At 42.7% G+C, this 14,436-nt stretch overlaps 1 protein-coding gene across 1 annotated transcript in view; it reads left to right on the forward strand.

Annotated features, from left to right (window-relative positions):
- CALD1 (caldesmon 1) overlaps nt 1–14,436 on the forward strand; it is a 183,508-nt gene that overhangs the window by 140,672 nt on the left and 28,400 nt on the right. The window contains exons 4-6 of the mRNA XM_081102139.1: nt 3,689–3,835; nt 7,493–8,435; nt 9,654–9,731. Coding sequence (XP_080958265.1) covers nt 3,689–3,835; nt 7,493–8,435; nt 9,654–9,731 — 1,168 coding nt within the window. The remainder of the gene's footprint in view (nt 1–3,688; nt 3,836–7,492; nt 8,436–9,653; nt 9,732–14,436) is intronic.

Genomic DNA, 14,436 nt, shown 5'->3' on the forward strand with positions numbered 1-14,436 from the left:
TACAATCCAGTGGGTGGTTAGGTATGATGTTCACCAGTCAGCAGCCTTTCAAATACATTTCATCTGGTGTGTGGGAGGTTAGAAATGTTAACATTTTGTCTTGAGCAGGAGCATAAACTAGATGTTGAGCTAGCCTTTGGATGTCTTTTTTAATAAATTCTGTTTAGGATGAAATTAGCACTCACATACATTGCTGGTGTTGCATGCCTTTCTGGAGGGCAAGTTGTCAGTGTGTATCAAAAGCCTTTAAAGTGAGCATACTTTTAAACACAGACATGCTAACTTCGGAGAATATTTCCTGGGTGAGTAATTGAACAAGTGCTGAAAGTATAGCTATAATGATGTCCTTTCCAGCATTGTTTATAAGAACATAAATTTGGAAAAATTTTAACTATCAGGGAAAAATGGGTTAAATAGATTATAATACATTTATATAATTACTGTATACATCTGTACATAGAATACTGTGTTGCTGTGAAAATTATATTTTACTAGTATGTTAAAAATAACCATAAATGAGGTAAATTTAAAACTGTTTATAAAATATATATATATATACATATATGTGTATATATATATATATATATATATATATATGAAACATAATTCTACTTTGTTAAAAAAAATCTGTGATACATGGGAAAATGTCTAGTAGGATGCATCAAGTATTAATCATTTTTATGTCTGAGTTGTGTGATTAAGGAACACATTTTCACTTTCTCTTTTATATATTTTGTATTGTCTGATTTAAGAAAATAAGTGTATGTTACTTTTAGAATCAGAAGAAATGAACAATTAAGTTCTTTTCCATTTTGAAGGAAAAAATATAAACCTGTGTAGTTATGTGAAAGGCAGGTTGCTGTGGGACAGACCTAAAAGCAAGAAACCACCTGTCTTTGCACGCCAAGGCCTAATGCAGGGAGCCTCACGTTTAAAGAATTTCCACGCATGTCAAGTCGTTTGGTGTGGACACAACTTTACTTACAAAGTCAACTGCTATGTGATCGAGCCAGCAACTGGGCATGTTATGATTCAAAATACCATGCAGTCCTTTGGCCTCTTTTTTGTTCTTTGAAAACAATTTTAATTTGCATATTCATCAGCAGTAATAGAAGATCCTTAAAAATCTAGTTCTGGTAACTGTATATCCTAGGCAAGGGGCTACCCATGGAGAGTGACTGGCTGTAAATTTCAGGCTCTACCAAGCGAAAAGGGTTAAATGAGACTGGGTATGATCTGGTTGTTGAGGCCACTCCTCCAACGAGAACTCTAAGATGAAGAAGGGTCGAGTGTGATTTAGCCTCAGTGGCAAATCAGGTTTGTGTCAGAACGAAAAGCCAACAACAGCCAGCTGCGAAGCACACGGGTCGGTGGGAGGAAGACACTAGCATCTCTCATTGTTCAAGCATAGTGGGAAATTAAGGGCTAAAAGTGAAATTCCATTCAGGAAAGGGGCTCATTCTGCTTGTAGCATAGGGTGTCCCCTGTGGAGCTTGTATGTCTCTTGCTTATCTTGGAAAAGGAAGGTCCCGGTAATAGCCAGGACCTCCTGGCTGATCCAGAGATGGAGAGGAACAAGTTAAGACTTTGTGTTTGATTGGCTTGGGAAGCAGTCATTAAGGACCCTGCTGTGGCAAAAGCTGTCTACTGAGAAATAAGCCAAAGGAATATTAGGCCAAGAATCTGAAGATTGAAGCCAAACCACTGGGAAGCTCTTTTGACTGCAAACGACAATGTGATCGAATTAGAAGGGAACATTCAAATTGTGTCATGTTGTCACCTCAAGTTCAACGAGTCTAAAATTGAACTCATCTTTCCTCATAAAGCAGCTCCTCAACTGCACTTTGCTGAGAGCAATAACATACTCAGCTGGAGAATGCCTTACCACAACACCCATGACTTCATTAGACTCGCACACACTTTCAGACGAGGCAATTTAACTCCGGTTAATCAAGGGCGACCAGCGAGTGAGAAGCCAGTTCTAGAAACCAGGTTTTCTGAGTACTAACCTAGTTATCTTTCAACTATATCGCACTGCTCTTGTCACCACATTTACAGAAATAAACCAGCTGGTGACATTTTATTTATATTGGAATTTGAGTATTACACACTAGCAGATTTTAGTAAGTATAAAGTCAGATTTTTCTGAAGTAGCAAAGAACCAACCAACCAACCTTAGGTTTTGTTCATTTTGTGTTTCATAAGCTATCTAGGTGAAAAAAAAATTCATAGTGTTTGCATTACTGAAGTCAAATCGCTTCGGATCTACGCCTAAACATGCCTGGTTTGTAAAACTGACCACGGCAAACCACTCCCAGTTATTAGGTTCATGTTGTTGGTATAAATTGTATGGTTCCACATACAAATTTACATTTTTGTTTTCTTTCATTTGTACATTATTTTAGCTTTGTTGTTATATAAGAAGTACAAGCATGAAACTTTTGCATATCAGGATATCTATTTGTAGATATGTAAGTAATCTATAATAATAAAAGCGTAATATGCTAATTAGACCAGACGTCCTTCCAGATGTCCTTCCGGACAAAGCTGAGGCGGGTGGGGGCCAAGGTCCTTGCACAAATTTCATGCATCAGGTTCTAGTATTGTAATAAAAGCACTTTAACTAATGTAAAAAGCAGCCTTCTGCACAGCGCATCCCCATCCCAGCCCATGGGCCCATCAGGCCAGTGTGTCCCTGGGCCAGCACATCCATCCTTCTCTGCGCTGTCTATCTCCATACACATTAATCTCTCAAATGTACCCAAGTCAACCATTCAGGTCATTTCCTCCTGAGTCTGGGCATCTGTCGTTCCCAGCTCCGGTTCTTTATTGGGGAATAAGGAAAACACATCTAACAAGAATGTTATTGATTGTATCATTTCCCTAAATAGGCATTTGCTTCAGCTGAAACTATGAAAGCTAAATAAAATAGATGCATGTGTAGCCCTCTGTGCCTCTTCTACCTGCCCTAGCCCTTAAGTGTCTACGTAAATGCACACGTGTGGGCTACCATGATGTGCCCAGCATGTGTTTTTAGAACAAAAGAGGAGCCTTAGAGGAAACTGCACTGACTTGGAAGCCTCCTTTCAGTTGTCACCTCTCTCCTATGAAAAGGAACTAAAAGGAAAATATAAAGTCCAAGCAAAGAGGCTTTTCTGCTCTCAATTTTAATTAGGGGTTTGGGCTTTTTAATGTCAAAGTCCTGGTTTGGTTACTCAACTTGATTCTTTTCTGACCTTGTGACAATGTCTATACAGATAATGAGTACAACATGCTTTGAATCTTTTTAATAAGTGTTTTGATTATTTTCAAATTATTTTCAAATGTGTTTTGATGCTTTGGGTTTCTGTCTCCAGTTTACAAGCTGGTCCTGGGCTTAGTAAAGACTACATATGCTAATGTAGTCTCTGAAGGCAACTTGCTTTTGTGTAGGTTTTTAAATTTAAGCTGTTTATTTGATCATTGCAAATTATCTTCTGTAGATATTGGGTTAGTGCTTTTCAGATCCGTAAAAGTTTGAAAACTAGAGATTGGGTCTCTCAACGTAAGGAACGGAACCTTCCTTTTAGAACTCTGTGGTTCAATAGGAGTCCAGTTTAGAAAACGACTCGGGGCGGATCCTGCCAAGAAGATGGTAAGGATGGTTGGCAGTTGGCATGCTCAAGAGGTTGTTTCTGTGATGTTGCAGAATCGCCTACCAGAGGAATGACGATGATGAGGAAGAGGCTGCCCGGGAACGGCGCCGGCGAGCCCGACAGGAAAGGCTGCGGCAGAAGCAAGAGGAAGAATCCTTGGGGCAGGTGACCGACCAGGTGGAGGTTCACGCCCAGAACAGGTACTGTCCTCTTCAGAATGGAAAATGTCTAAGTTGCTTCTTAGCCTGTCTGATGAATGGAATGTGTTGGGCAAAGCATTCCCTTCTCGGCCCAACTCAACTCTTTTCAGTCTAATTTGTTTAATTATTTCATGGCCATTTTAGGCAATGAATCAGATTGAACAGTAAACTGATTTCAGCTATAGGACACCACTATTCCTTTCTCTCCCCCCAGCCCAAACATACCCCAATGGAATGATTTTATTTTATAACCTAATCATTTTTATTTACTCAATATGGTGGGTTATAGCTTTAAATAAGGGGAACTATTTACATTCATTCTTTAAGCTATTGCTATCTGTTTTGAGCTAAAGATTTATTAGCTCAGTAGTTTTCTGTGCCTATCAACAGCAAATAATACTTTAATTTTAAAAATAGGCATGAATTGCAAATGTCTTGGTTTTCCTGATATACAGCCTGAATCAATATTCTGTGATCACTACAATATTCAGCAAGGTGCAAAAATCCTGTTTAATTTAATGTAATTATTCCAACAAGCTTATGAGTTTACTTCTACATTTTTTCTATATATGCCCTGGTAGAAATGAAGAAAGTTGAGAGCACCTAAGAGATTCAACTTCTTCTAAAAGGGCTTTTACAAGTTCACACATACAAAGTCACACAGTCCATTATGCCAATGATTAGTGTATGCCATTTATATGCCATAAGGTGTAGAAAAGATGAGGAGGGGAAAAGGGAGGGAAAACATTAATATTAATGTATAATTATGGACTGATTAAATATAATGAAACTACCATATAAGATCTTGTATGTGGTTTTGGTTTTAGTTTGTTTTATTTTGTGTGTTTAAGGGCGCTGTTGACAGTTTCTTTAATTCAATCTATCTAGAAAATTCTGAATGGGAAGAGTTCTGGCCTCTTTAGCCCAAATTTGAGTGGGCTCACAGGAGGTTTCTGAAGGCAGTCTTGAATATGCTGGTAGGCAGAATGAATTCAGTAAGAAAACTTAATGATTAGGTAGAGAAATAGAGACCATGTCTCTTGAGAAGTAGATCCTAAATAGGAGAGAATATAGCAAAGGGGTTGTAGGTATATTCTCTGAGGTTCACTACTTGGCTTTGAATCTGAACTTGACCTTTCACTAAATGTATTTCTTCAGTTAAATGAATGGAAATGAACATTATACCTTTCTCTTAAGAACATTGCTGAATTTAAATGAGATAATAGAACATGTAAAATGAGCAGTGCTTTGCACAGAGTAAGCACCTGGTTTTAATTATTATTAGGAAGATGGTGTCAGAGTCTTAACAGAGGAGGGCTGCATAGTCATTCACTGCCTTTCTGACTTTTGAGCTGAGGATGGAAAGGGGAAAAGAGCTTTAAAATAGCTCGTGCCTGAATCTGGTTATCAGTGAATGATCAACAATGGCTGAAAAAGTTACTCGTGGTCTATAGTTTTTCTTGCTTTTCAAATCTTGCTTCTACTTGAGTTTCTCTCCTTTTTCACATTTTATTAATAACAGTTATTTCATGCTATTGGATGAACACAAAAAAATTCTTTTCTTTTTTCAGTAAATCATGTGTGATTTACCTCTAAAATATAAACAACCCTAACTGGTACTTAACTACTGGTGATTGCTGTCATGATTTGTAAACAGACGAAGAAAGGATCAGCAGAATCTGTTGGTTTCTTAACTCCAGAGTACTTTCATCTGGCTAGCACTTTACAATTTGGGGTACCTTTTAAAAATTATTTAAATTCAGTTGATCCAAATGCCTATGTATATAGACTTTTCCCCTTAAATTCTAAACCATTTGTATTTCCAGGGACATGTAATCCTTACATATCCAATTCATGGAGACAGTGTCCTGTAGCAACAAGCTAAGGCCAAGAAAGTTTAAAATCTAGCCTTTGCTCTGCCATTTCTTGTTGTTAAATGTGAAACATGTTTTTCCAAAATTAAGTGAACTTGAACTTCAAAGGGGCCAAGTTCAGTATGAACCATGACATTTGATGGAGTTCCTAAACATTGCAAGACATATTCATCCAACTCTGGCCACAGTTCCTGGTATCACATGGCTGGCTGTTTCCTGCCAGCAGAGACCAACACCCCTGGCTCAGGCAGTGTCCAGCGTCCTGCAATAGGGAGTGAGGTGATGGACATGGTACAATGTGATTTTTAGAGATTTTCTTTTCTTTTTAAATAAACATCACATTTCACTGTTCTTTGTCTACTGTGGAAAGAAGAGCAAAAGACCCCAGATTCATGAAAATCTTAACAAAGAACATAGATGGTGTGTATATAAGTGAAGGGAATGTCAGCTGCTAAAACAATGAGCCCCCCCCCCCATTTTAGTTGTTTAATTCAATAATATATACCAATCCGGTGTGGTTGCTTCTGACGAGTAGGTAGAACTGGTCACCTACTTTCTTTTCCCTTGTGACTCTATCAATTCCTGGGGCTTTGGAGTCCTCTGATCTAGCCGGCAGAGAGAGAGAGAGGGTAGAGAATGTACCCTTGCTTCCTAATTATCTTGGTCTGGACACATCACTTTTGCTCACATTCAGCTGGAAATTATTGGTCACATGGCTCTACCTAGGTTCGAGGAAGAAGGGAGGGTAGAGAATATAATATTTGACTGACAACCTCTTCCTGTGACTATGGAAGGAAGAGCATGAATTGTGGTGGACAGTTACATGCCTCTACCACGGGGGTCTTCGGTGTGAGTATAACATGTCCACACCATCATGTACAGTACACTCCCTCCCTCTCCAAGTACTTTGTGTCCCACAAATCCAGTTCAAGAACTCTAGATGACTCGGTGACATGTGAAAATCCTGTATGATACTAGAGCAGCCGTGGGCAAACTACGGCCCACGGGCCAGATCCGGCCCGTTTGAAATGAATAAAACTAAAAAAAAAAAAGAAGAACGTACCCTTTTATGTAATGATGTTTACTTTGAATTTATATTAGTTCACACAAACACTCCATCCATGCTTTTGTTCCGGCCCTCCGGTCCAGTTTAAGAACCCATTGTGGCCCTCGAGTCAAAAAGTTTGCCCACCCCTGACCTAGAGGAATCCACTTATTATTTCAGTTTGGTCCTGGTCTCAGTTTGAGTTCCCCAAGCCACAGATCCTGAAACAAGGATTTGACCACAAGTCGTTTATTTGTAACATGACCCCAGAAAACACTGGGAGCGGTGTGGGGAAGTGACACAGGGAAGGAACGGCAACCAAAGAAAGCTTTCATTGCCAAGCAAGGGGCCGCTGCGGGCACCTGGCGCTTCTCTCCCCGGGGAGCTCTAAGATCCAGGCAGCACAGGCACCCAGAACGATCCAACCCAAAAGGTGTGGGGAGCGGAGGTCTGTATACACCAGTGCTCAGTAATGTTTGTTTGACGTCTGCTCCCAGGAAACGTTAATATCCAAAGCACGTCTGGCGCGTAGAATAGACTGCAGTAGCCAGAGAAAGACGGCGGGCACAGACTTGCACATGCTATCGGTTCGGGAAGGGGGGAGGGGAGGAGAGGGGAGGGGAGGGGGGCATCTGGGCATGGCACTGCCAGCCTCTGCCATAGGGCCCGTGTGGGTCGGGGATCCGCTGACGGATTAACCAGCAGCACGCTGTCTCTGGTGTTGTTTCTGCCGCGCAGTGTGCCGGACGAGGTCAAGGCCGCTGCCACCGCCACCACGCAGCCGGAGGGCGACGACGAGGCCGCGCTACTGGAGCGCCTGGCCCGGCGGGAGGAGCGGCGCCAGAAACGCCTGCAGGAGGCGCTGGAGCGGCAGAAGGAGCTGGACCCCACGGTCACCGACGCCAGCTTGTCTCTGTCCGGCGGGAGAATGCGGAACGACACGGCCGAAGAGGACTCGGCCGAGAAGGAAGAAAAAAGCGACAGTCGCCGAGAAAGATACGAGATGGAGGAGACAGACATAGTCACCACGTCCTACCAGAAGAACGACTGGAGGGAGGCAGACGGGAAAAAGAAAGAAGGCCAAGAAAAGGAGGAGGAGGAGGAGAGGCCAACGCGAGGGAGCGTCAAAGAAAAGCAGGTAGAGGTGCCGGTGGAAGAGAAACCCGTAGAAACCCGAGAAGAAGCAGTGGGGATGCCCTTGAAAAATGGGCAGGTCGGTGCCGATGAGCCTAGAACAGAGGATGAGAGGGAACAAGGCTCGGATGGGATCGCCCTTCAGGAAAAGGTGGAGGAGGAGGAACGGGAAAGGGCCCAGGCAGAGAGGGTCAGGTTGGAAGCAGAAGAAAGAGAAAGAATGAAAGCGGAGCAAGCCCACAAGAGAGCCGAGGAGGAAGCAAGAAGGGAAGCGGAAGAACGGGCCGCTGCACAAGAGAGAGAGAGGAGGGAGGCAGAGGAGAGGGAGCGGGCTGAGGAGGAGGAGGAGAGAAGGGCAGCGGCCGAGAGGCAGAGGGCGGAGGCAGAGGAAGCCGAGAAGGCTAAGGTAGAAGAGCAAAACCGCGCAGAGCAGCCGGAAGAGAAAAAGATCAAAGGGGAAAAGGTAGAAGAGAAAATAGACGGGAAGTGGGTCAATGAAAAGAAAGGACGAGAAGATAAACATCAGACAGCTGTCCAGAAGAAACAGGTACAGTACACATTTTGCACCGTGTGTGTGTGATGCCTGCGACGTGTGAGAAATGTAATGCACATCCAGTTTGGGGCTGAGGCCGCATTCCTGTAAGCCACGTGCTGGGTCATTTGGCGAGCTGTTCGTTTTTTTAGGCCATCGCACTCTGCCAGCATGAGGCAATCGATCGCTGGCCGAATAGTCGGTCAACCAAATTTACTGTTGCTCGGGGCTTGCTTGTTATGAACACCAGAAAAATGAATGAACCCAAAGGTGGTAGTCACTGTGGCGGTGCTGTGTTGACTGGTGGCTCTGCGCCAGCATCTAAACGCATTCCTTTTCACACCTTTACTTCTACCCATAGGTCTACACGAGGCAAAGGCATCTTAACTCCTCAGCCTTACCCATGGGTTTGGCATTTAATAAAAAATTACACATGTTGGGGTGGGAAACTGACAAAAAGAGAATCATGACCAGAAATAGCATCTTAAGACGGCAAATATAAAACCCTCGCAATCAACTGGTAATAAAGGAGGGAAAGAAGTCAGTTTGAGGATCTTTTTTAAAAAATGTCAAAATCATGATTGGCATCATGTAGACCTGAGCTTAATGTAAACTTGCAGAAAGCCAGTCACCTGGGGTGGCATCAGTCTATAATTGACGGGTAATGAAAAGCATAGGTGTTGCTTCTTTTACCACCTGAGTGACATATAAATGGGCATAGCTTGAGGAAGGGTGGAAATTGAGGGGAGGGGTGTGAGCTACAAGAGATTTGTTTTTCTGTCTGCAAGTCTGCATTCAAAGCACTGTGCTTAACCGCCACCTGCTCGCATGCTCACCTCCCAGAAGAACGCTCTGTCACTAAGTATGCTTTGCACTGAAGTGGTCTTTCACTCCTGCTTGTTATGAGGGACTCGTGAACACAGCCACTACGGAGAGGATTAGGAACCAAATGCACCCAACCACACACGAGGTTCGTAAACACGCCCAGGGAGCACCACGTCCCGCTAGATATCAGTGAGCACAAGGGCAGGCACACGGGAAAACCATCGGGGGCGGGAGGAAGATACCCCCGGCTGCTGTGTGTAACCACTGGGGGCAACGTGAGCACTGACACAGCAAAAGAGCAGTCAGCCTGCGCCACATGCCGAGTGACCTGAGCACCTTCTCACTCGAGTAAGAGCTAGAAAGGGCTGCTTTTACATGAGTGATCTTACCATTCCTGAAAATGAAAAGGAAGAAGAAAAGGGGGCTAAAGTGCAGCTTAAAAGAGAAAAGTCCCAAGAAGACAAGCCTGCCTTCAAAAAGGAAGAGGTAAATATTATTGGGAAATAACCTCATTAATGATAAAGCGGCAGAGAGAGTGTGCCATGCATGGCCTTTCAGGTCGGGTCACCTCTGATGTTTTTCAAGCCATGACTTAGCGATTCATTGATGGCGAAATCCGCTTAGAGCATTTCAAAAGTAGTTCAATGTGTCCATCGGCATTTTAAAAAAAGAAATAGAAGCTGTCAGAGAGCATTGTAGGCGGTAGGCACTGCGTAGTGACATAAATTTTCATTCTTACTGTGGGTCATAGTCAAAAGCTTGAAAACGCTTCTCTGCTCAATCTTCCCTGCTTTTCTTCTAAGTGCTATCCCCCCGCCCTTGAGCCATCCTGCTTTCATTCCCATCAGGACATATTTCCAACTGGCTTTGATTAATGATTTAACTTCTCAAAGGAAAAACACCCCCACATCTCAGTAGAAAATTTGATGCACGCAAGATGATATTTGGTTTCCGAAAGAAAACTTGGGCAAAATGTTCTGCATTGCATTTCTGAGGCACACACAGGCACTGGTGCCAGGGTGTTGGACTGTGGGTAAGTAACCGATAAGCGGGCCAGAGGCTGCTGCAAAGAGAAGGTCATGACCTGATGTCCTTGAAGTGCCACATCGGAAAGCCCGATTTTGCTTTATCCATTGTGCTTATGTTAGCCCCAAGGAATCCTAAAAGTTGTGACAGTATCTAATCAGGTCAATGTATGTGAACATGGTAAAACTAAATTATCAAAAATGGAAGAGTTTAAGCACTTTGCCCGTGGACTGACCTGTAGCTATTGTTTTTAAATATGTTTTTATTGATTTTTTTTTTTTTTAGAGAGAGAGAGGAAGGGAGAGGGATAGAGAGATGGAAACATCAATGAGAGAGGAACATCATTGATCGGCTGTCTTCTGCATGGCCCCCTCCAGGGATCAAGCCCAAAACCTGGGCATGTGCCCTGACCGGGAATTGAACTGGCAACCTCTTAGTTCCTGGGTCAACGCTCAACCACTGAGCCACACCGGCTGAGCTGACCTGAAGCTATTGGGCGCCAACTCAAATGGGGTCTTGCTACATTTCTCTACCCATTGTGGCATATGTTAAGAAACAGGAAGCCCTAGCTGGTTTGGCTCACTGGATAGAGTGTTGGCCTGGGGACTGAAGAGTCCCAGGTTCGATTCCGGTCAAGGGCATGGACCTGGGTTGCAGGCACATCCCCAGTGGGGGGTGTGCAGGAGGCAGCTGATCAATGTTTCTCATCGATGTTTCTAACTCTCTATCCCTCTCCCTTTCTCTCTGTAAAAAAATCAATAAATTAAAAAAAATTTTTTTAAAAAAGAAACAGGGAAAAAAATCCATAATTGGAAAATAGATAACCAGATTAAATAGGGGGTGATTGTTTTTGTAAGCATTTTTTCTAAAATGCATGTAAAAAATAAAAACCCTTCGTTTCTGTTATATTTATTTTGTTTAAAATGCCTGTTCCTCCGTGCTTCTAAAAGAATGCATGGTCGTTTGGGAGTGAACACTGAATGTGAACTCTGTCCATTTAAAGGAAGGAGAAAGCATAAATGCTAATAACTGGAAAACCAAATTTGGCTCAAATGAGGCAGCTAAGGAAATGGTTGAACATGTGGGAAAACAGTGTTCTCATTTTGTAACAGAAGAACACAACAAAAAAATGCAAGTTACCTCGGCACTAAACTCAAGCAGCAGCGTCCCACAGGGTTCTTCTCTAGAGCTAGCGTCTGGTGAGGAAATCTTACAGGAAGGAGAGGGCATGAAACCATAGCTCAGTGATTAAGTTTATGTTGGGGATGGGAGCTGGAAAAGCACGTTTGGACTCTGTACTCTAAGTGTAACTTGTTTCATGAAGCTCTGATTGGCTTTCAGTGACCAGAGCCTTCTGGGCTGTGTGCTGTGTGGGAGCTGGGAAGAACTCATGCCGCCATCCAGATGCTCCCTTTGCGCCCCCCCCCCCCCTCCCCTTCAACACTGTCCCCGGTACAATGCCTTCAGAGCTGCCTCTTTCCCAGTTTGCTCTACAGCACATTCCACTGTCCCAAAACCCATGGCCCCTTTTTTATACGAGGCCAGATAAGCTCCTCTGCACAGGATTAAAATTTTTTTTGTTAAGCTGCCATTCCTATTTTAACGTGGCGGACATAACTACTAGTTGAATGACTAGGTTTTCCCCTCTCCAGCTAGCTGTGTGGCTGCTGTATATAGACGACTTTAAATCCTATTTTACGTGACTTAGCCATTTCAAACACCCTCCTCCTTTTTTTAATTTCCTTTTTGTTAAAAAAAAAAAATTAAGCCTTTTCTTTCAAGGAGCAATGCAGGATCGGTCAACCACGATAAACACAAACATCATGTAAGCCTTCTTAGAGAAAACACTTCCAGAAGTCACTCCAACACCTTACAGAGCATCTTCTTTCTCCCACTGTGGTTTAACTCTTTTTTTTAAGTGTAGAAACATTTTATATATATATATATATTTTATTGATTTTTTACAAAGAGGAAGGGAGAGAGATAGAGAGTCAGAAACACCGAAGAGAGAGACATCGATCAGCTGCCTCCTGCACATCTCCCGCTGGGGATGTGCCTGCAACCCAGGTACATGCCCTTGACCGGAATCGAACCTGGGACCCTTCAATCCATAGGCCGACGCTCTATCCACTGAGCCAAACCGGTTTCGGCAAAGTGTAGAAACATTTTATTGCTTGTGGCAATGGGTGGCACATGATCGCCAACCTTGAAATTTAATGTAGCTTTTTTGTTCTCCTCTCCAATCATAAAATGTCTCATTTTAGTTCTTTTATTATTATTATTATTCTTTCTTTTCTTTTCTTTATTGATTAAAGTTCTTTTTAGTTCTTCACCCTCCCCCATCCCCCAACCTCCCCACACACACAGCCTTCGCCCACCTCTAACAGAAAAGCAGCTTCCGGGGGAGTTGTTCCTACAGTGTTGAAACTGACATTCATGCATCCAGTCCAAATCTCCCCAACGTTGGTGTGCATGCGAGTCACCAGGAGATCTTAGGGAACGCAGAACCTGACTCACTGGCTCTGGGTAGAGTCTGAGCTTCTGGTGAGGTCTGTGTTGTCCGTGGACCAGACTTTCAGTAGCAAGGACATTTATGAGTTATATATTGGACCCAAAGAAGGAACTGAGGCTTCTGAGTCTAACAAACGTGCATTAAAACCTAATCTGAAAAGAACAGTAACTTGCACCCGTTCTTGTCACTATTCTGGAATCAAATAATGCAAAACAATAAACTACAAAGACTGACATAGCAGTCCTTTATGACCTGCTCACTTGACACTTTGAATGTCACAGGGTCATGTCGCTGGAATTCCCGCCCCACACACACCCATGTGTTATCCCGTTGGATATCCTAAATACCCAGTTTTAGCCAAATGATCATATTTGGCCAGCCTTTCATTTGCTAATGTTATCTGTCCATGAAGCACATTAACTTTTTCAGAATACTTGGCTACCCATTAATCCATCAGCACAGATTTCCTGAATGATAACATTCTGACCTAGATCTAATGCTTTTCCCAAATGACTCAGAATCCCATGAGCTTGGGTTAAATCTGCTATCCAATCCAATCCACTGTGCTCCTTACAGTAATATGTAAATGCATTGTGGAATTGTTTTACTTATTCATTTCCCAAAAAGATAAAATAATTTGCAAACTCAAATTATCATGCTTTCACTGGGAATTTTCCTAAGGAAGTCTTCCAAAGAGAACATAAACATAGCATCCACCGTAGCCTTTGCCAATAAAGGCAGAGCTTGAAGGAAACATGTATTGTTTTACAAATCTATTTTACATACATTTTTGGTCATTAAATTAGATAATGCATTTGGGAAGAATGGAAATGTCTCTGACTCCAAAATAGGAAAAGTTAGTTAAAGGGTATTTCATCTATTTCACAAACCATGAGATTTGACTCCGAATTTGTTTCATGAGTTTTCTAAAATGGGACCCCTCTCATCCCCAAATTTATATCCCCAGATACTTCTTAACCAAGATATATAATCCAGTCCATGGTTTCTGGGGCTGTAGCCAACAATGGTACAGCCATTGTTGTGCCATTGTTGCCAGCTCCTGCCTGTCCATGGGTACTGATTTATGGTTGGGCCAGGACAGCCACCAAGCTGTAGAACAAGCCAGGAGCTTCCTTCTCTTCTCTGTAGCCCCTCATGACAAATGAGAGGATAGGAGGGAAATGAAAGGATGAAGGATTAGGAGGGATCATCTAGCCTAACCTCCACTTTTTATGTACGTGGAGTCAACATCTCAGAGAAGTTAGGTGATGTAATCAAAGTAACACAGCTAGTTTGTCAATAGCACTGGAACCAAAATTCAGGTTTCCTGACTTCCAGACAAAACACTCAGAGAGCATGGCAAAACAATAGCGCCCTTCTTGAGCATGTCCAAGGGATATCATATCATACCCCTTGGAGAAAGGTTAAAGTTTTAACTAATTAGGGCAACATGATAATTGCCCATTGAATTACTGCAGAATAGTCCATCCATAGTAATTTAATCAAATAATAACCAAAGAAGGAAGTCAGGGAAAGGACTATTGAAGGCTCATCAGTAAAGATTTTTTTAAAGTGCTTTACTTAGCCCTAACCAGTTTGGCTCAGTGGATAGAGTGTCGGCCTGCGGACTGAAGGGTCCCAGGTTCGATTCCG

This window comes from Myotis nattereri, assembly GCF_964212035.1.
Source record: "Myotis nattereri genome assembly, chromosome: 11".
In the NCBI taxonomy this organism is placed as follows: Eukaryota; Metazoa; Chordata; class Mammalia; order Chiroptera; family Vespertilionidae; genus Myotis; species Myotis nattereri.